We start from the raw sequence: 21,273 nt of genomic DNA, 5'->3' as shown, positions 1-21,273 counted from the left end.
CTTTCAACATCCCCTAATAAAAAATGAAAGTAGCAACGCTGGTGCACTCACAAGCTAAACTACCCTGCATTATTCTGCTATAAAGGATTCGGCAGTATTTTGGGGTCCTGATGGCAGCTCCAGGTGATCGCTAGCAGGTGAGCGCAGAGGTACCGGCAGGTATCCCCATCCAGCCACCTCCGACCGTGACGTGGTTCCATCACACATCTTCCTTTTGCAGGAGGTATCTAAGCAAGCCTTCCTCTATGGCAATAAAAAAACACAGGACTAACAGAGACTGCTGAGCCAAATCATTCCAAGAATTCTGTTAATTTACAACTTGTTAAAAACTAGCAAGTGCTTCCAAAATTATAATTTTGTTTCTGCGGAGAAAGTGTTCCTAAAAAACAATTTCCTTCCTAAGTCTCTGATCCAACAAAGCTTTCAAGCAGAGACCCGGATTAGCTGGCAAGTTAAACATTTACTTGAAAAATGCAAGCCCGGGGAGGAGAGAAAACCAAATTACACCGGTCAGATAATGAACAGACAAATACAACCTCCTTCACTTTCTGCACCTTCTGTTTGCAAGCACAGTGTACATTCAGTAAATGCCCCAGAACACAAATTAAATAACGGCAGTAAATAGTGTCTCTCTCTTTCGAGCACCTGCTCCGATATTGATTCGAAAGCACTACCCAAAGAAACGCGGACACGGGAGAGAAAAGCTCTCATGCAATGCATCTTCCAGGAATTGAATCCACAGAAAATACACCCTCCAGCTCTGCTAATTCACTTTTAGGTAATGGACAAAATGCCCTGGGAAGCAGAAAGGAGCGTACAGTCCTGCAAGGAAAAAAACAAATGCAGACACAAGAATAGAGCCATAAAGCAGATGCCCTCACACAGGCCCAGTGAAGACACGACACCGTAACTAACACACACGAGCACAGCTCAGGCGTCACCCGATTCCGCCACCACTTGGTTGAACCAAGGCAGGTGGGCCACGGGGGGACCACTGCATCGCCCGCACGCGCCAGCTCCGAAACTCAGCTTCCCCGGCGCGTGGGACGGGCTTGTTCTCCCGTTTGCTTGGTCTTTCAGTTGACCCCGCACGGAAGCGCAGACGAGCAAAGCCTGAGCAGGCCCTCTCCTCAGGGCTCACCGATCTTCGTGCAGCGCACGGGACCCTCACACATCTCCAAAGCCTTCTGCCAAACTTAACCGCAGCGCAAGTCGCTGCTGGGGAAGGGAAAGGGGAACAGGTAACATTCTCGCTTAAGCTCTGTTTTCTCAGTAAAGCAAACAGCGTGTTCTAAGCTAGGACTCTGCAGCTTACTAGACCATGTACTGAAATGCAGTAGCCCTTTTCACGTGCAAATTTCAAGAAGGTAGGTACAAAAAAAGCGTCTCTGTATCCTTGTACAGCAAGAAGCACAATGGGACTTTTGCACTAAAAAGAAACTGATTTACCAGTGAAGTCAAACTGTGTTCCAGTCTTGGTCTCCATTTTGATTACTCCAACTATGAACAACAACAACAAAGTTACCCATCTCCAGCTATACTCAATGCTCATTTTCCTGTTAGAGAATGCTAATTTCTAAACACTTTCAAACACCAAAACTTAAAATGACTTAAGGGATCAGCACTTACAGCTAAGAAAACTTTTTTTTTCCCCCCTAGTTGTAGAAAAAAAAAAAAAAAAGAGGAAAAGGGAGACAGGAGTGGCTTTTTTAGCCAGCCAAGAGAGATCCGTGCAAGCCCGTGCACTGTAGATTCAGCAGGATGATTCACCCCGAACTCAACCAGACGGCAGCGCGGCCGGCTCCGTGCGGGGCACCCCGGGCAGCGGGGGCTGGCGGTGTCACCCATGGCACCCTCGGACCCGCACGACGCCGGGCGGCCGCAACGCACGGGTCTGAGCCTGGGAACGGCCCCGCGGAGCCTCCGCGCGAGGCGGGGGGCAGCGGGCGGATTTCACGGGATACACACGGATAACGGGGCCGTGGGAAGCTCCGGGCTCCTCTACGGCTCCACGACGTGCGCAAACTGCAATAAAAAGGAAAAAAAAAAAAAAGGAGGGAGAGAGCACGTGCAGAAAATAGTATCGCCTCCTGCCAAAGGTCAGTGTTCCACCAGGAAAAGTTTTTATAATAATAAAAAACCTCAGATTGTAGCCGTGTAAAAGCAGCGGCCCGGCTCCGGCCGCACCGGGGGCTTCTCCCGCAGCGCAGCCCCCGCGGAGGCCCCGCACGGCCTCGCTCCGAGGGGCCCCGCGGCGCCCCCGGCCCGGCTCTGCCGCGGCCCCGCGGAGCCCGGAGCCGGCCCGGCCGCAGGCGGGACCCGCTCACCCGCGGCGGGCCGGCCCCGCGCCCGCTGGCGGCGGCAGGTAACGGCCGCCGGGCCCCGCACAAAGCGGCGCCGCCGCCTCCTTCCCGCCGCGGGGGCGCAGGCCCCGCGGCTCCCGGCGCCGCCAAGTTAGTTGGCGGCGGGGCGCGCGCGCGGCCGCCCCGGGCCCGCCCGCCCGCCCCCCGGGCCGAGGTACCGGTGAAGCGGCCGCCGGCGTCGCCGTGTCCCCGGCGCCGCTGCAGGACGAAGTAGCCGCTGCTCTTCTGCGTGACCCAGAGCTTGAGGGCGTTTTTCAGCAGCACCTCCTCGGGCTTCAGCCACATCTTGTTGCCGCCGCCGCCGCCTCGCGTCCCCCGCCGCGGGCCGGCCGCGCCGCTGCCCCCGCTCCCGCAGCGCGGGTCACATCGCCCCCCGCGGGCTGCGCGGCGGAGGCGGCGGCTCCTCCGCGCGGGCCCGGCCGCCGGGAGGGGCCGCGGAGGCGCCTCCCCCGCCGCTCGGCCCGCCCTGCCCGCCGCACCGGCCCCACGGCGTCCCGGCCCCACGGCCCGGCCCCACGGCAGCCCCGGCCCCACGGCCCGGCCCCACGGCAGCCCCGGCCCCACGGCAGCCCCGGCCACACGGCGCCCCGGCCCCACGGCAGCCCCGTCCCACGGCAGCCCCGGCCCCACGGCCCGGCCCCGCGGCGCCCCGGCCCGGCCCCACGGCAGCCCCGTCCCACGGCAGCCCCGGCCCCACGGCCCGGCCCCACGGCAGCCCCGGCCCCACGGCAGCCCCGGCCCCGCGGCGCCCCGGCCCCACGGCAGCCCCGTCCCACGGCAGCCCCGGCCCCACGGCGCCCCGGCCCGGCCCCACGGCACCGAGGGGGTCTGGCAGCATCGCGGTGCAGCCGGGGGTGCTTCCTGAGGCCTCCGCAGTGTGTGGGTGCCGGTGCCCCACACACTATCCCCAGCCCTATACCCCGTGCTGTATAGCCCGTATAGCCGCCCCTATGCGCTCTCGTGTACATCCCGTGCACCAGCAGCCCCCGCGCGTGGCTGGTAGGAAAGGGAGCCTTTGCTTGGGGCACGCAGCTTCCATTTACCTTCTTGTTGATAAGGGATTAAAGCAGGAGCCTGCAACTGCTTTCCTTGGCGTTAGGAGTTGTTAATGACTGCCAGTGTTTGGAACTCGGTATCACAACAACAACAAAAACAAACAAACAAAAAAAAACAGAATCCCAGTTATGACTTAATTTTCTCTCCTTGTGGCTGAGCTGCCTGTAGGATCGTTCGTGAACCTACACAAATAGCTATCCCAATCCTCTTAGATTGGAAATAATGGATCGAGCCTTTGGGGATAAAGTGTGAGCAAATACAGAATACAATGGTGATTCCTGAAGCTTGGAACTGGCAACCTTGTCCTCTCTGCCCAATGTGAAATGCTCCTGGCATCGAAGCGGCCATCACAGCAGCTTGGGAGAGCCCCTTCTCCAGGCTGGACCCGTCCCTGGGACCTACAGAGTTAAGCAGGGGACTGTGCCACAGGGCTGCACTTAACCTTACACGTTCGCTGTGGTATCGCCATCTGCACTGTATTCTAGGAAATGCTTTTTAAAGCCAAACCTGTCTATCCTAGTATTTAAAATGAAATGGGCCTATTTTAGAATCTGGTGTTATATTACACATTTTCAGTAACCGGAGTTGCCGGTAAAACATGACCAGTGTACTTTCTCTCAGCCAGATCCTGCTTTCAATTAATAGCAAATATGAAATACGTTATTTATAACCTTGGGTTTAGCTGACAGCTGAACCTCACAAACTCTCTCTTTGTTTGACCCCACTCATTGTGGGTTAAATCATGGATTCACAGATTGGCAAAGATCCCCTTTAGCAGGGCATTTTGATTAAGGAATGAAGGAAGATCTGAGTTTCAGTTTACAAAGCTGCATCTATTGTTGTGTGATTTCTAAATTTCCAAACTCCTCGAAAGGGATTAATGCTGCAGGGTGCTATTCGGTGTGGCCAGTGGTAATTATTAACTGGGATTTGGAAGGTGACCGTGTTCATTGGTTTCCAGCTGCCAGTGGAGCAGGAAAATTTCTGTGCTCAATTGCAGTCTAGTAAATACCTTGTGAATTTTGTTCTTTATAATTTCAGTGTAGAGCAGTCTCTTCATTCTCATACAACAGAAGAGCAAGCAAGCACTGTGAGCATACTTCTTGTCTGATGTAAAAATAAAAGCTATTAAAAGGAAGAGATGATGGAACAATGTGTTTTTAAAATTAATGATAGCGTAAGAAGGGCGTTATTTTAAAGCGCTCATTCAGGATAAACTTGAGAGGGGAAAAAAATCAGGAGGGAGGATGATAAGAGGGAAGACTAATCTGGGTTGACTGGCTAAAACAATGCACTTTTTAGTATATATTGTGTAAATACTTTTCATACATTCAACCTAGGAGCCTGCTTCCTCCTCAACACGGAGCTGCACGTGGATTTCCCTGGAGATTTGCCAAGGGGGTGGTAGTGAGCAGCTCACTGCCAAAATGCCTGAGTTCTGAGTCATCGTTGCCCTCCCTCCCATTGCTGGCTGGCTACCCTGCAGGGGAGCCCTGTCCCACCAAAGTCAGGGGCTCCAGCGCGAGGCCGTGCAGTGCCTGCCGCGTACCTCGGGCTGCCAGTGAGGACGTTTTGAAGAGCGTCTCCGGCCTGCGTTCCACCATGGCTGGGGGTTGCTCCCTCATGCCAACCCGATGGTCACAGAATCCCAGAAGGGCTGAGGTTGGAAGGGACCTCTGGAGATCATCTAGTGCAACCCCCCTGCTCCAGCAGGGACACCCAGAGCACGTGGCACAGGGTGGCATCCAGGCGGGTTTGGAAGATCTCCAGAGAAGGAGACTCCACAGCCTCTCTGGGCAGCCTGTTCCAGGGCTCTGGCACCCCCATAGGAAATAAGTTCTTCCTCACATGGAGATGGTACTGCCTGGGTTTCAACTTGTACCCATTGCCCCTTGTTCTAAAGGGGTCCTCGGGCAGGAGGGCAGGAACAATCACGAGGCAGAAGTAGCACAGCTGCCTTGGAGCCAGTAAACTGAAGGCACAAAAGGGCTGCACAGAGAAGACAAAGACACTGATTATATCACTTAGCCAAAGATCTGCAAGGAAAATGCCCTCCACACATACATGCTTCTTATCATTAAGTGCAGTAACCTGCAACAGCTAACTGGATAGTCTTTGGCAGCAGCTAATGAAAGGTTTATATGCATGGAGAAAATCTTCCAGCTAGGTGCCAGCTATTTCCACAGCCGGTATTTGAACAGGATTTGGATATTCTAAAGATCTTTTTCTGAAATCTCATGTGAAGCAATAGTTTTACAATGCTGACCTGTCAGATTCCTAGACAGAAAAGAAGGTGCTGCAGAAAGTTAAATTCCTTTATAGGTCTTCTCTTGCACATTCTGGGAAGGAACGAGAATTGCTGGGTAACCTGAAGGTATTTAATGCTGGGATGAAGCAGAAAAGTAACATGAAAAAAAAAAAAGTGAAAATGTATTTGAAAGCAAAGAACTGAAAGAAAATAAGGTTGCTGTTCTTTATTCCATCCTTGACATGGATATGAAATGACTGTATTTGGTTGTTTATGGTCCTATGTATCATTCTTAGATGTAAATAACAGAGCACCAGAAACCGAGTCTGCAGCTTAGGCTGTATTAGACCACACACTTTAGTCACACCTGGACTAAATAACAGTTTTCTGGAGAATGTCATAAACCGCATGGCTCCTGAGTATCTCTGAGGCGGAGTACAGAGTGCAGAGGCAGCAGAGGGAGTCACAGGGCAAACTCGCTTGTCGCTTCTTGCTTTTGTCACTGACCTCCTTCATGACCTTTTACTTCACATTGCTTCACCTTTCTCAACCGTAAAGCACATCTTTCTTTTTTTTTTTTTTTTTTTTTTTTTTTTTCCCTACAGATATCACAGAGATGTTTGGGCAAAGCAGACTCCTCGCGTGGATCAGGTTTACCAGGCACCTCTGGGCCTAGAACTGAGCAGCAGCGGCGGCTGGGGATGTCGCGTCCTGGTGGCCTGGGCCCTGGGCCAGGTGGCCCCGGCCTATGAGATGTCGTGAGAGGCTGCGGCCTGGAGGCCGTAGATCCCTGAATTTACCTGCAGGAGCCTCCAGCCTTGTCGGGCAGGCTCCAGCACTTGCAGTTGTGCTGTTGAAGCTGATAGAAGTACAGGCTGTGGCCAAAGCAGGTTGTCCATCCACCACCTGCCAAATACAACTCCTGTAGTGAGATGGATTGAGGCACTTACCCAGCTGAAAGCTAGGTTTTAAGTGATTGAGAGGCGATCTGATCAATATGTGCAAATACTTGAAGGGAGAATGTTAAGAGGATGGGGCCAAACTCTTCTTCATGGTGGCCAGTGACAGGACAAGGGGTAATGGGTACAAGTTGAAACCCAGGCAGTTCCATCTCCATGTGAGGAAGAACTTCTTTCCTGTGAGGGTGACAGAGCCTGGAACAGGCTGCCCAGAGAGGTTGTGGAGTCTCCTTCTCTGGAGATCTTCCAAACCCGCCTGGATGCCACCCTGTGCCATGTGCTCTGGGTGTCCCTGCTGGAGCAGGGGGGTTAGACTAGATGGTCTCTAGAGGTCCCTTCCAACCTTTCTGTGATTCTGTGTAAGTATTTTGGATAGTTTTTAGCCGTGTTGTGACTTGGTGAAAACACCTGTGCTGGGACAGAGGAAAGAAGCAGTCCGATGTTTTTGGCAGGAGACTGTAGAGAGGTTATTTTCCATTTATCACAAAATGACATAACAAGCCTGATGTATTTAGGTTTATGGCAACAAATTTCTTGGAAATTCAATAGTCCTGTTATATTCACGTTTCCAGTTTTGAGTCTTTATCTTATGTTTTTTTGATATCTGAATCAGCCCTAATTAGTAAGTTAATTAAATTCCGAAGAACTGGTTAGTGAAATTCCCAAATGATCCTGAGTTTGGGCATATTGGAGGCAACAGTCAGTGCAGTGGATAATGTATAGGGTTTTGGAGGAATAATACATATTAGAGAATCTAACACTGGAAACCAAAACTCCTAACTAATACATCCAGGAAAAAAATAATTACAATATACTTATTGCATTGGACCAAAATAAGTCTCACAGAGATTAACAAATAGCTGCTGATTTCAACCGTTGCTGATTTGCAGCCCTCCACATTTTCCACTACAGCTTCAGAATCCTGCACATACAGGGTCACATTTCCCCTATTTATTGTAAAGCCAAATCCCACATCACAGACCAGGTAAATAAAAAAGTCTAAAGAGCCTATTCTTGATGCATCATATTCATTTCAGAATACACCAGTGCTTGAGCAGTGTAGCTCTCGTGGAGACACTTTAAGAAAAGAATAACAGAAATGATGAAGGGTTTAAAACACGGACTTGAGAGCTCAGGTTGGATGTGTTTGAAATACGTGTACCATGGCTGAAAGTGACAACGAAAGCATGACATGAAATAGCTGCCTACAAGTATTGGTGTGTTAAACACAAGGAGAGAAGATGATGTGTTTCTTGTGTTTAAAAAGCAAATCACTAAAAGCAGTAGGAAATGATTTTTTTAAAAAGAGAAGTTAAATTAAATACTAAGATATTCCTGCTGACAATAAAGAGTGTTACTCTGCTGAAGAGAGGCATATTAAAAATAGAATGAAGTGGATCGTTTTCTCTAATGTAACTGCAGTCAGACAGACTGGACAAGTAGGATGTCCTTTGTCTCCTACGCCCAGGTAATGACTTTCTTCCCTAAAAGAAACCCCATGCAGGAGGGGATTTTTAAAGATGCTTTACAAGGCTTCTCTGCAAGGTTTTTCACACCAAATCTCCTCCCAGATACTGTGTTTTTGGAAAGGAGCCATGTTGGCCTCGCACTTGCAGAAAGTCCACTTCAAATTTGGCAGAAATAGGAAGGCCCAAAGGGAAATCAGGATAATTCACAAGGAGCTCCCAATTCCTGGCAGCATGCCCTCATTGAATCCACTCTGCAAAGAGCCTTCCTTCTGGGTATATCAGATCCTGGGAACCTGCAAAAATAATTATTAAGCTTAGATCAATTAAATGCATTTAAATGCAAGATTCATTTGGGTTTGAAAAGAGGCAGCAGATGGCAAAGGTGCTCAGTTTCCTACACTAAGGACTGCTGTAGAAGTGCCTATATTTCTGATGTCCCATAACAGCTGGTTTGCAAGAGCCAGGTAATGGCCCACATTTTTGTCTTCCTGCTTGTTCTCATAAAGTGACAAACTGTCATGACCTGTAATTAATTCCAGGGGTTCAGATTATTGTCTCTGATGAAACGAATGTCCGTGCAATAATTAAGATATAAAGGATCTAATACACTTTTAAGAGCAAGTGCAACTAAGCTCCTGGCAATGCTATAAAAACAGATTAAAATTCTTCAGCATCGTGTGCTGAGATTGCATGGCTTTTTTTACAGTGCACATTTTTACATTTCTTCCGGCAAAACTCATCCATGGACTAGGTCTTTTAATGAACTGTTTAGAATAGAAATGTCCAAAACTGTTTTTGCTGTTGAGTCCACATCTTGTTTTACTACCACCATCACCCTTATTCTCAGTGGCAAATGCCATTTCTGCAGCTGAGGACTGCAGACTCTCTTCTGGAAACCACCAGGATGATGCAGCACCAGAAGGGCTATCAAATTTCAAGGCGTTTTGCAACCATCTCCTCAGAAGACAGCCCCTCTCAGGATATGTATTTACAATCATAGGTGTGGTTTAATACAGCAGTTCTCCAACTGTTTTCTTGTCTCTTTTGACTCCAGTTCTCCAAAGTGGTCCCGGCCCTCCTCTCCCTGGATAATGCTGGAATGTCTATTCTCCCAGAGCTGAGTCTCACCTGAGCTCCTCTGCACCTTCAACAGGCCCCTCTTCATCTCCAGCCCAGCCTGCCAGGCCCCATCGGTCGTGGACCCAGGAAGCCTCAAGGAGATGGCACCATGAAAAAAGGAATTTCCACCCAAATTTCCTCCCTGCCCATCCCCACAGGCCCCACTCCTTGTCCCAAAGGCATTTTCATTCTCAGGGGCACAGCTGCCGATAGACCCAGTTCTGTCAGGACTTTTATATATTACCCAGTTCACACTGAATTTAAGACACTTGAAATTACATTGGCACAAAAGGAGAAAAGAGCCCAACTCCAGATAAGAAACCACATTCCAAGAATACCATTTATTTTGCCATGGCTTAGACACTGTATTATAGCAGGAATGGAAGGGCTGCCCTCCTACAACGTGTGCTCTTCAAGGGAAATCAAGCAAGCAGCCAATGGATTTCAGACCTTCTGGAATTTAATTAGTTAAACTCAGTGATCTTGGACAACAGTACAAATAAGCAGAGCTAAGAGCAAGGGTGGCCTAAGCAGAGCTAAAGATGTAAAGGTCCTTTTATCTAAGACAAGGTGAAAAGGCCACAGCAGAGAGGACAAAACTTCATACACTGAGGTTCAGGGCTGCCGTTTTCCTAATGGGAATTTTCTGCAGAGCGGTGATGTTTCAGGAGGGAAAGCGCATGACCTTGGCGCAGAAAGGTATTGCTGTACTCACCTGCTATTTAAACTGCAGCTCCTGGCATTCACACATGCTAGGCAGCCTCAGAGGAAGCCTGAAGTGGAGGGCTCAGTGTTAGTAGCAACTTCCTTTAAGGCTGTTTCCTCATCCCCATACTAAGTCCACTTTCAAGATCAAAAAGCCTTCAAGAGTAAAGCAATAATCAGGAGATGCTGGGGAAAAAAAAAAAAATATGCCAGGGCAGTTTATAATGTCCTGCCTGGTTTCTATACGAAGATGGGCGCTAACCCAGCTCTCTTTTGGAGGATCTGGGTGCAGTCCATCTTGACTAATAATATGGCCTGGAAAGCTGGCAGAATTTACAGTTTGCTTTCCTGCATTTAGAGCCAGAGGTTCTTATTGTTTTCAAGATTTCCTTTAAGTGCTTATCACGCTCTTCCTTTGAATATCCACGCACCAGCATACGGCCCATGCAGACAGTAAAACCTTCCTGAAGCCTTGAAACAACCGTGCCTTTTTCTGCGTCAAAGGTGCCTCACGGCCTGCAGCGACTTCAGAACAGAAACACGTGGACGTGCCCTGTGTCACAGCGGTTGTTGTGGCCCCAGTCCTGCCTGTACCCAGCAGGGTCTGTCTAACAGGAGCTGTTGTCCTGCTGGGTTTTTCATAACCCTGCAGCCACAGCCACCACACACCAGCCTTAAGTCTCCAGGTTTGGGTTTCCATGTTTTGCCTCCCTGGCACAGAGCTCGGCACCAGGCCATGGCCTGCAGAGCAGCTGAAGAGCAGCAGAAGGTGTCGCTGACCCTGCAGGGCAGCCTGCTCAGGGAGCCACCATTTCTGCTCCTGTCCCGAGCACTTCAAACACCTTTGAGCAACAGCAGCTGCACAAACGGCAAAACTGGATCATAACCTAAGCCTGGTACCATGGATGTGAAATGTCTGTGCGGGTGCCTGTGAGATGCCCTTTAAGATAGCTTTTCAGGCAATTTTTCTCTCACTTCCATGCGCTGGGGGCTCTCCAGAGGAACCCTTCTCTGGCATTTTTTATATTTTTTTCACTGACTTGCTGCAACACCCCAGGTTGCGCTGAGATGGTGCTCTCAGCGCCTCGCTGGTGCTGCCGGATGGGAACTGTGCTGCGTGTGCCCACGCTTGGGCTCGAACTTGCTCTTTGACCAGCGTGAAATTTCTGTGTCTGCCTGGCCACTGCTATATTGAGGCTTTCCTCTGCGGGTACGCTGTGATTTCCCCCTATTTTGTTGGCTAAATTAATCGTGACAGTCTCCATTTATACAGAATTTGGGGGCTTTCTCGTCGCCACTGTTTTTGAGGGTAGACAAGCAAGATGCTTTGAAATAAACATGGCCACAAAATAAAATTTGAGAATGCATAATTCTAAAGAAAATAACTACACCTCTCTCCTCCTCTTCATATTACACTGTTACATATATATTTATTTAAATTTGCTTCTCTGGTAGTGTTTGCGGTAAGGCCATCAATTCACGAGGTTTCTAATAACGCCCTGTGTTTTCTTCCCCTCGCTTTGGCAGACCCGGTAACAACGCACACGTCCATGTTTTATATTCCTCTCACGAATAAAATATTCATCACGCACTTACAGAAGTGCACCCAAACCATCTGCCTGGTCTTTATGGAAGGTGTAGGATGATTTCAAAACATGCTCTGCTTCCCTTTCCATTTACACAGCTGAATGAGTCTACTTGGAAGTCTTTTCTTTTAATCTTTGTTTATCTTTGTCCTTTTTGTAACCGTATAAAGGCCGGGAAGTCTTTGTTTTCATTCTTGCCACAATGTCCTAGTGACAAATTAATAACTGCTAGATGTTTATATATATCTTTTTCTCTCATAAACTAATCTCTTTATGCGGATTGGGGAAACCAGGCAGGCAGCATGGCCTGGATTTTCAGACAGCATTGCTGCTTCTCAGTGTGCGGTTTAGACCAGGCTTTGCAGAACTAACCAGCATTTGGTTGACTGTGATGGCAACTGTGGAGCCAGTGCTGAGCGCCAAGCGGGGCTTTTAAAAGTAGCTTTTGCTTTTCAAAACTTTGGACTTCAGCCAGAGCTTTCATCTCCTTATCTACAAAAATGGAATACGGCTTAAATACCTATCCAGCAGCTCGCAAAGGTTCATTAGTGCTCCTAAAACCCTTGGAATGGAAAAGCACTGAGTATTTTTGATTGCTTATTCATTCCTCTTGTCTTGCACCTTCACATTCCCTTCCCATGCCCTGGCAGTGGGGTTTGTGCGCAGCAGAGCCACTGGAGCTCGTGGGGAGCGCTCCACATCTCCTTCATGTCTTAGCTGCTCTCCTGCCTGCAGTGCCCGCTCTCCGCTCTCCTTCCAAACTGCACAGAGCGAGCTCGCTTTTCCCTGTAGAAACAGTGTTGAGATTTCCCTACAGCCCTCTTTACCCTGTTGTAGTTACAGCAGGACACGCATGGGAGTTGATTTGTCCATGGTACACATGAGGTCTGCAAAGGTGGCGGCTTGTCACAGAAACATCTATAATCTCCAGTGACAAGAATTGGGAAATGAGCAGAAAAAGTGATACGCAGATCCCAAACATTCTCAGAAGCACTTCACACTATCGAATTATGCTGTGGCAACTTCCAGCTCCTCTGCCTTGTGGGAATGTGACCTAAAGTTTATTCTGCCTTGGCGTTGCCTCTGCAAGTAGAATTCCTCCGGGCGGAGGAAGGATGTCGTAAACTGCAGAGCACCCCGAGACGCGCTGGCCGCAAAGCCGAGAGCGCGCGCAGAAGTGCGGGTGCCAGCACAGCCTCACGGGCGCCTTGCTCACCCAGACGGCAAAGCAGCGAGTCTGCTGGGGAGCTGAAATGAGGCTGGCCATGTTCGTGCCTGCCCGCCTTCGGCTGGGAAGGCAGCCCTGGGTGCCGAGACCCGATACCTTCATTTACTGTCAGTTCTGCCTCCGTCTTGCTGCAGAATGACCTGCTCACCTGTGTAGGGGAGGACACCAAGGCAAACTCAACTTGCCTGGAAAGAAATACCCGCTTCACATTTCCACATTCCAGTGGAAGCCACAGAGTGGTTGGGACCTTTAGAGATCCCCTCGTCCTACCCTTTGCTCAGGCGGGCTCACCTGGAGCAGGCTGCCCACTTCACACAGGTTGTTTTGGGAGGGTGGCTGAGCTGCCTCAGGAACTGCAGCACTATGCACTGCAGAAAGCCCCGCTTGTCTTTCCTCAGCTCCTGCTCACAAACGTCCTAAGCCCACTATCAAACTACCAAAAATAAAATGCTTCTGATTCAGCATTTTCCCTCGCGCCCTCTCAGCTGCTGCCGAGGCAGGAATCCCGCCCCAGCGAGGGACACGCTCCTGTTTTGGTGTGGGATGCACACAGAGGGCTCTGGCCACGGAGGGCATTTCAGCAGCAGGGTTTGGGGTTTTTTTTAACCCGTACTTGACTGTGATGATTCTCAGCAACTGCAGGTGGTGGCTGATCACAGGGAACAATCCATGAGCGCAAGCAGGGGGTGCAGGCGTGAAACAAGGATCCTGCCAAGAGGGAGTGTTTCTGCATTTGGGCAAGGGACTCAGGTGTGTTCCAATAACACAGGCGGAATGACTGTGCCCAGTATTACATTATTTGGCCCAGTTAAACCAAGTTCTGTTCTAGCATGAGTCCTTTTTTCTTACTGAGCCGCTGATTTTTACAAAACTTGGATGCTTTTAACACTTTTGAAAGGATTTTGCCTTTCTGTCTAATCAGGATGAAAAAAAAAATTTAATGGTCCAGTAGTTGAGGGGGGAGGGAGAGAGGGAAGGGGGCTGACTCAATAGACAGTCAAATAGACAATGTGATTGCATCAGTCTCGTTTCCTTAGGAAACTGGGCTAAAAATAAAAGGCTTTATTTGCTCCTGGGAATAAACCAGAATGTCTCTCACATCTTTACAAAACATTTGTTTCTATGTATACTTATAAATAGTAAGGATGGGAGAGGAAGCTCGCACGCATTTTCAGCGAGCAGAGAATTCAAAGGAATTGAACCACTCTGTCGCTAGACAGCTACAGGTTTGAAGCCTGCACCCCAGACCACTGAGGGTCATCAGGAGGTGCGTGGATTTCAAACCCCGTGAGCCCTCCAGGCAAGCGATAGCCGGGACAAGCAGGGAGCCTTGGGCACTGCCACCACGTCACCCTCGGCCGCTCGGCCGGCTCCAAGCCACCAAGCGGCACCAAGTGACCTGCTGCTTCAGTGGAAATACTCTCCAAAAGGCCTCACTCATCACTAATGGGTTGTTCAAGCTGAAGAAGCATTTTAATGCCTTCTAAATTCTCTTTCTTGTGCGCGCTCCAGATATTGCAATCTTTGAAAATATGCCTTCTTACAACTTAGCCTCAGTGATACTTTGTGGTTCTTTTTATGCATGTCATGTATATAATGATTTTTTTTTTACAAGACTTGAATTTACTTTCTTTTGGTTTGATTGAACTGACACAATTTGGACTTGATGTTTTTACAGCTAGACTTAATGGACAGGGAACAAAGTAGTTCCTCATCCTCTAAAATCTTGTAATTGTTGCAAGACACAAGTGCAGATGTAACATCGAAGAGAAGAGAGCAGTTCATGCAGTAGGAGCTGAGGGGAATTTCTCTCATATTAGGCTGGCAAAACAGAAGGCATTTGCACTCGCCGTTTCCTGTGCTTTTTGTCTTTATTTCTTTTTTCCTCAATGGTGTATGCACACAAGCATCTTCTTCCTGTGGTATATAATTTCCATTACAGGAGCACTTAGCAGTCCCGACAAACACTGTGCTATGACTGCGGAAACATGTCACTAAGTCAGCCCTTGTCCTGAAGAACCCGTGTTTAAAACATGCAAGATGAGTGCAGCCTGGGGAAAAGATACAACTCACCCTCGCAAGGCAAGAAATTGAGCGTAATATTTTGCCTGCAGGTACAACTGGGGCTTTTACTGGGATTTAGCCTCACCTCTTGGCTTCAAACCTGTTCTTGCTTGCCCAGGGGATTCAGCATGCCTTTAGGGATGGGATTTATCTGCCCTAACTTGGGAGTCAAAAACAAGACATCTGAGCTCATCATTCTACATGCAGCCAGCAGAGAGAATCAGGCACTTCCAGGAGCCTGTTTTGAGTAACAAGATACCAGTCGCTGCTTCTGCCTCCAATGATGCAGCTGAAATTTCTTCTCAGATTGGTTTAAAATCAGGGCTCTGCTCTGTTGCTTTCAACAGAACTCCTCATTACTACTATCGGTATTAAAGCTAAACTGCTTTGCTCATTTCCAGATTTGTGAGCCAAATGAAGACAGCCTGTCTTCGTGATGCTCTCTGGCACTGAGAAGAAATCGGTCCCTCCGGATATGAGTAGAAACCAAGTTTTACCTATATTTTCATCAGGACATATGGGCACCTATGCCTGTCTCAGACACTTTAGCTGTTAAATGTTGCATGATTTCTTAGGTAACCCCTGACATTCATGTATCTGATTTACCTCTTGGGAATTGCTATTAATTCAAAAAGTGTTTTCAAAAGGGTTCGAAATTGCTGACATGATATTCTCAAGAATTCTGCTTCTGAGCTGACCTGTAGCATGATCTCAAAAGATAAGCACAGTGATCATAAAAAAATCTGAAAAAATGATAATCAAAGCAACTGGGCCTTCTGTTGCTTGTTGCTGATCAGGGAAAAAAAAAAGAAAAAAAAAAAGAAAAAAAACCTTATCTGGTTATACTTGACTGCACTACAGTCTGAGTCCTGACCTGTCAGATGATCCTGTTGGTGGACATGGTTTCACAAGTGTGAAAGTAAATTAACTGAAAACCTCATACAAACATAAGCCTTCTGTGTATCCCTGGCCTTTTCTCTTTCTGTATAAGACCTTGTGGACATTCAAGGGATAAAATGTATTCCCTATTATTTTGCCAGTGCAAGGTATCATGCCCATTAATGTGGCTGTACAGGTAATTGGTGGGTAAAGCATACAAGTGGTGCCATGAGAAGCCACAGAGATGAGGCCTATATTTGATGCAAATTGCACTGGTATTCATTTGTTATAAAAAACAAACAAGCAAGCAAGCAAGAACACAATGGCTCTAGAAAAAAGAGGTCCATAGCTATAATGCAAAGAATGAGAGGCGCATGCATGGCTGGTGCAGCCTGACAACACTGCTGTTCATGTCATTGCAGAGCAGCCATGTGGTACGCAGCCAGTGCACTGCAGCACTAGCTGTTTTCCCTCTTTCTCATTGAACCCTTGGAAACCTCTCCTAAATTCAGTGCTCTCTAAATCCAGTGTTATTCACTAAAAGGTCACCGTTATATTTTCTTACCTTGTATGTTCCTGATTTCATATTTCTATTTGCTCTCCTTAGACCACTCACTCAACCAGAGACGCTGTAACTAAGCTGTCTCCTATCCAGAGGGCATCCCCCGCAGTTCATTTTGCTGTGGAGCTAGTGTGCTCCACAATTTCTAAAACACTGGAAAGGATACACTCCTAATGTGGCTGATTGCAGCAGACTGTGGGATCAGTAGACGGGGACTGTGGGGCTTTTTTAGCAGACAGTGTGTTGCACTTGTCTTGCCTTTGTACCACATTAAATATACACTCTGCTAAAAGGCTATTGAATTGTTCAAATGTCAGTGTTTCAAATGAAAATCAATAGCATGCTATTAGGCTCATTATATTGCTGTTATGCATCATTAAAATGTATTTAAAAGCTTTCACCATAAAACAGGAGATGGGAAGGATAACAAGACACTTTGAGGATATGCAGCATAGTTAGAAAGCGATAAAGAATCTCAGGAGAAAGTTTGGAGGGAGCTGGAAAGAGAGGCCTGCAAAGAGCTCAGGAGGTATTTGAAGCATCTGGTAACATTATAAAATGAGCAACACAGGAGTGCGTGAGGGTACAGACAAATCAGTGGAGCTGCAGGACCTCTGGCGAAGAACAAAATCACCAAATATTATTAAAGATATATTTGCAAATGAACCTTTGCAGTTTGAGGATCTCTCTCTGCTTTGTCTACAAGCATCACTGTACCACAATGCTTAGTAATGCCCCTAAAGCACCACTTACGTATTTTTTCTTGCAAAAAAATAATAATTAAAAAAGGGGGCTAAAAGCATGTTTAAAATTTATCATTTCCAAGACTCTTTCTGGCCAACTGTCATGTGAAAAAGTGTCAGCTCTTCAGATACTCTAATCCCCTTCTTCCCTACCTGAAATATTGGGAATCCGTCAGATTCCTGGGTTTGCTCCCTTTCCCTTGCAGTGACTCCTCAGTTCCTGTAAAACAAACTCAAGCAGAGGAGCTGATCATTCCCCTCCGCTCCTAGGACAGCGATAGCACAGGAGTTGAGCTTGAAAGCTTAAAGCAGAGGAAGAAATAGAATCCCAGTCTCCCACTTCCTGGATAAGAGCTCTAATCAGCTCTGAATTATTGAATACCTTCTCAGAAAATGGATTCCAAATCTGTAGCTTAGGCACAAAGTCCTTCCTCCTGCAATCCTATCTGCTTAGCTAAAGATTCAGCTGAGATGATTGATTTTGGATAAAAACAGAAACATAAAGCGTCAACCAAGTCACCAAGCCATGGGAGAGAAACAGTGCCAGCTTAGCTATACAACTGCACAGCGCAATTATAAATGCTGAATATTCAAAGTTCACAGTGAAGAGCTCTGAAGTAGGGCAAATGCTGACTAATCCATACAAAACATATGCTCAGCAACTGTAAAATAACAGAGATTTTTAAAAATCCCTGCCTGACTAAATAAGATAAAAAAGGGATACATGAAAAAGATCTTTTTGTTTTCAATCATTTGCTAAGGAGAAAATGTTCCTAAGTTATCAGTGAAGGATTCTGTAGTCAGCAGGGAAGATCACACAAAAATATACATTAGTGTATGCCTCTGTGTGTGTATGTAAGTAGGTGTATTTTATCTCGTTTTTCTGTGCCAATAAGACATGCTAGAGTTTTACCATTGATTTTTGCCCTAGGCCAAAATTTCATCTCTTCTGGAATGTCTAGCACACTGAAGAAATCAAGTGAGTCAACTAACGTGAATTTTCATATGTGGGCATGTGACACTTGAAAACTGGCTTAAAATGTCACTAAAATTGGCAATACCTAAGAACACATAGAGACATGTTTGTCTCTAAAGCACCCAGTGTTCAGCACTTCTGCAGTCGCTGTGCCCTGATGTTACAGAACAGATGTTTCTGAGGTGCACGTCAAGCTTTATCCAAGTATCCCTTGACACCCGCTAAGCCTGAATACAAAGTGAAGATTCATCCTCATACAATTCCTCAGAAACCCTTTTTGGTGTTGTTTGTGTGCCAATATTGTCCCTTATGCTAGGAATGACAAAAGTTCTTGTGGTCTCAACTAGTGTCTTGAAAAGATGGGCTTGGAAGAAAAAACATAGAATGGGTGCTAGAAAGACAAGCATGAAAAGATGCAGGCAAAAGATACCTTCTCCTTCCCCTTTCTGATTTGTTTCTGTTTAAAATACCCTGTAGATGGGATTGGCCACTAAAATTATCAAGAAAAAGAGTTTGTTTCCAGGAGAGAAGTCTCATGAGAATAAACAGAACAATCTGGAAGTGCTTTAAGTTCCCCTTAGACTTTAAGGTGTGATCTAATTCCTTCCCACCATATTCCTCACGAATGAAATATGAGATCAAAAACATGCTGGTGGGAGTTGTTTCCTAAGTATTTGGCTTCTTTGCCAGAAGAAACTCAAATAGTTGTAGAACAAGTCCACTGAATACAGCTTTTTTATCTCTTTTTTTCTTTATCCTTCCTCATGTTATTTTTTTTCCTGCTGCTTCTTCATTAGTAGCTTTTTTTCCTAGCACCCACAATGCATTTCTTGTTCATTGACTGCCGCCTAAAATAAAATAGCAAACAGTAACATAAGCTATTTTAATAAGAAGGCAAAAAAAAATCTGAAATAGAATTATATGTGTATTCCCTTAGTTTTGCCTTCTACTAGGAAATCCAATCAAACCCAACTCAATATGCTCCTCTGGTCATGGATCCATTTTCTAATAACAGTTACAATTTCTCAGATGCTGGTGTTCATTTAAATATTAAACCAATTGCATATTGGCAGTCAAACAATTTGTAGAGTTTTATTTGTATTTGTAAAGGGTTACCTGACTAACCAGAATTTCTGGGTCTCTTTTAGTCTGAAATCTTTGCATCTCTATTAGAATTTATGAGCCAAGGGGACAGTGCTAGAAATGGAGAATCAGCAATTCAAGTACAGCCCAAATACATTTGTCCACCTTTAGACCCCAATGCATGATGTTACAGAGGTTCTTAGCCAAATCCACATTTAAAAAATGATGAAAAACACCTAATGCTCTTACTGACCATTTAAGGCTATTCTATATTCTAAAAGAAATGGAGTATTTCCTGCCTTCCCCCAGAGGGGCTGTTCCACAAAGGCAGAAAACGGAACCTTTCTTTACAGCATGAGACTGTTCTGCAGTGATGCATCTTCTAGAGAATCATGTAGTCCCTTTCAGGAGCCCTCTCTGGTGAGGATCCATCCATCTGGGTCTCCGATGACACCACGTTCTCTTGGTTCCTCATTACACAAGCTTCAAGGCCAAGAACATGGACAGCAGTACGCTGCCTGTGTGCTTACGAAGCAGAGTGCCTTGCGCAGCAGCTGAAACCCTCTTTTGGAGCATATTTATGATACCTCCTGCCACAGTAGCAGTTTAACCCTATCTTTCTCTTAGATTAAGATTTTTGACCCCCAAAATGGCCATCTGTTTTAAAAGTCACAAGGACTTGAGAATCTCCTTTGTCAGCTGAGGCTTGCTGCCCAAGCCATTTCTTGCCAAGCAGCCCATCTTCTCGCTTGCCTGCTTTGACCACAAGCTCTTGATTTGGATAGAATAACTTCAGGTGGCCTCATTAGCCACATACGAGTCACACAGGCTGACTTTTTCTTCTAATTATCTCTGTCATTGGAAAATTTTTTATTCCTCTGAAGATCGTTTCTGCAAAGATACACACATTACTCCACTATGTTGTACAAGGCTACTTACATTTCTATAAATTACAGGAAAAGAAGCTTTCTCTTTCTAAATATGTTTGTTCTTCTGCTTTGCTGTCTTCAGCAGAGTTTCTTAGCAAGAAACAAACAAAAAAAGGCCCTAAGGACAGAACAGCACAGGTCTATTTGACTATGAAACAGCACCCAGTGAATTGTCCTTAGTTTTCAGCTGCAGTTTTACGCATCATCACCCCTAAGCATGAATTTAATCCCCCAAATGAGCAAAAAAACCTTTTGCTAGCATACCAAACACAGCAAATCTGGACTCTGTGAATCCAACAGATGAGCAAGACATAAAAAAACACTGAGGGGAAAAGGTTAGAAGAGAAAAAAACAAATTAATTCTTTGCATCTCTACATGAGATGCTGGTGCTGTTCCCAGACAAGAACCTTAACTGATGGGGTACAAGTCAAGAGAACTGTCTCATTCTGAAGTCCTAGTAGGAGACGTGAAACTAAATGCATAAAATGAACTGTTATTTATCAAAAGAGCAGGTGGGATTCACCAAAGAGATTTATATCAACTGAAGGATGAAGATGCCGAACGATGAATAGTGGTGTGTAACCTGCTGATGCAAATGGTCTCAGTATCAAAGAAATAAGGGTGGTAAATCTCATATGAATCTTTAAAAAGGCCATGGGGATAATCCAACAAACTACAAAGCACCTAGCCCTGTTTCCATACATACTGCATGAAACTACCGCAATAAACAGAAATGTGCACAGAGAGGAGAGGCGCTGAGGGGTAAGTCCCACGCCTGTGCGTTAAGGAGCTGATGGTGCTGCGGCTGCTCAGGGATTCCCGGGGAGGCAGAATCTATCAGGACCGGCAAAACTGGAACCCATGGAATTTGCTGCAGCATATTTTCATAACATTGAATGACAAAATGGAATGGCCATGAAACGAAATGTTTGGTAAATGTAAAGAGAAACGCTGTAGCAAGAGTCGGGTGCCAAGGGAAGGAATCCTTGCCTTTCATAGCGGTTAGTGCTACCCAGCCATTGCTACTGAGGAAAGTTAACGCGAAGTCACTGAGGACAGGTCTTTGATAGGATCCGCTCAATCCTCATTGATCTGAAGGGCAAGTAGTGTATTAGGCACTACTGGAAAAGGAACAGAGAACAAAACACAACTTGTTATACAAAGCCATGCGAACATGCAGATCTACAGGATATTCACGTGTTGAACACTGGATGAAAGACTGGTCACCACTACTCAAAAAAAAGGATATAGCAGTAGAAAAAGCAGAGAGGGCAATAAGGATGACAGAACTATGGAATGGACA

General features: G+C 46.7%; 2 protein-coding genes across 5 annotated transcripts in view; one reads left to right on the top strand and one right to left on the bottom strand.

The window, feature by feature from the left end:
- Positions 1-2,648, bottom strand: part of TBC1D8 (TBC1 domain family member 8) — a 41,826-nt gene extending 39,178 nt beyond the window's left edge. For both annotated transcript variants that reach the window (XM_088519512.1, XM_088519583.1), the window contains exon 1: positions 2,522-2,648. In XM_088519512.1, the coding sequence (XP_088375638.1) occupies positions 2,522-2,648 (127 nt within the window). The remainder of the gene's footprint in view (positions 1-2,521) is intronic.
- The window catches only part of MAP4K4 (mitogen-activated protein kinase kinase kinase kinase 4), a 602,555-nt gene that overhangs the window by 315,836 nt on the left and 265,446 nt on the right, over positions 1-21,273 (top strand). The window lies entirely within an intron of this gene.

Source organism: Tinamus guttatus, unplaced genomic scaffold (genome assembly GCF_059628265.1).
Source record: "Tinamus guttatus ecotype Peru unplaced genomic scaffold, ASM5962826v1 Tinamus_guttatus_pri_ptg000002l, whole genome shotgun sequence".
Lineage (NCBI taxonomy): Eukaryota > Metazoa > Chordata > Aves > Tinamiformes > Tinamidae > Tinamus > Tinamus guttatus.
Note: the sequence above shows the minus strand (reverse complement) of the source record. Positions and strands in the feature narration are given on the sequence as shown.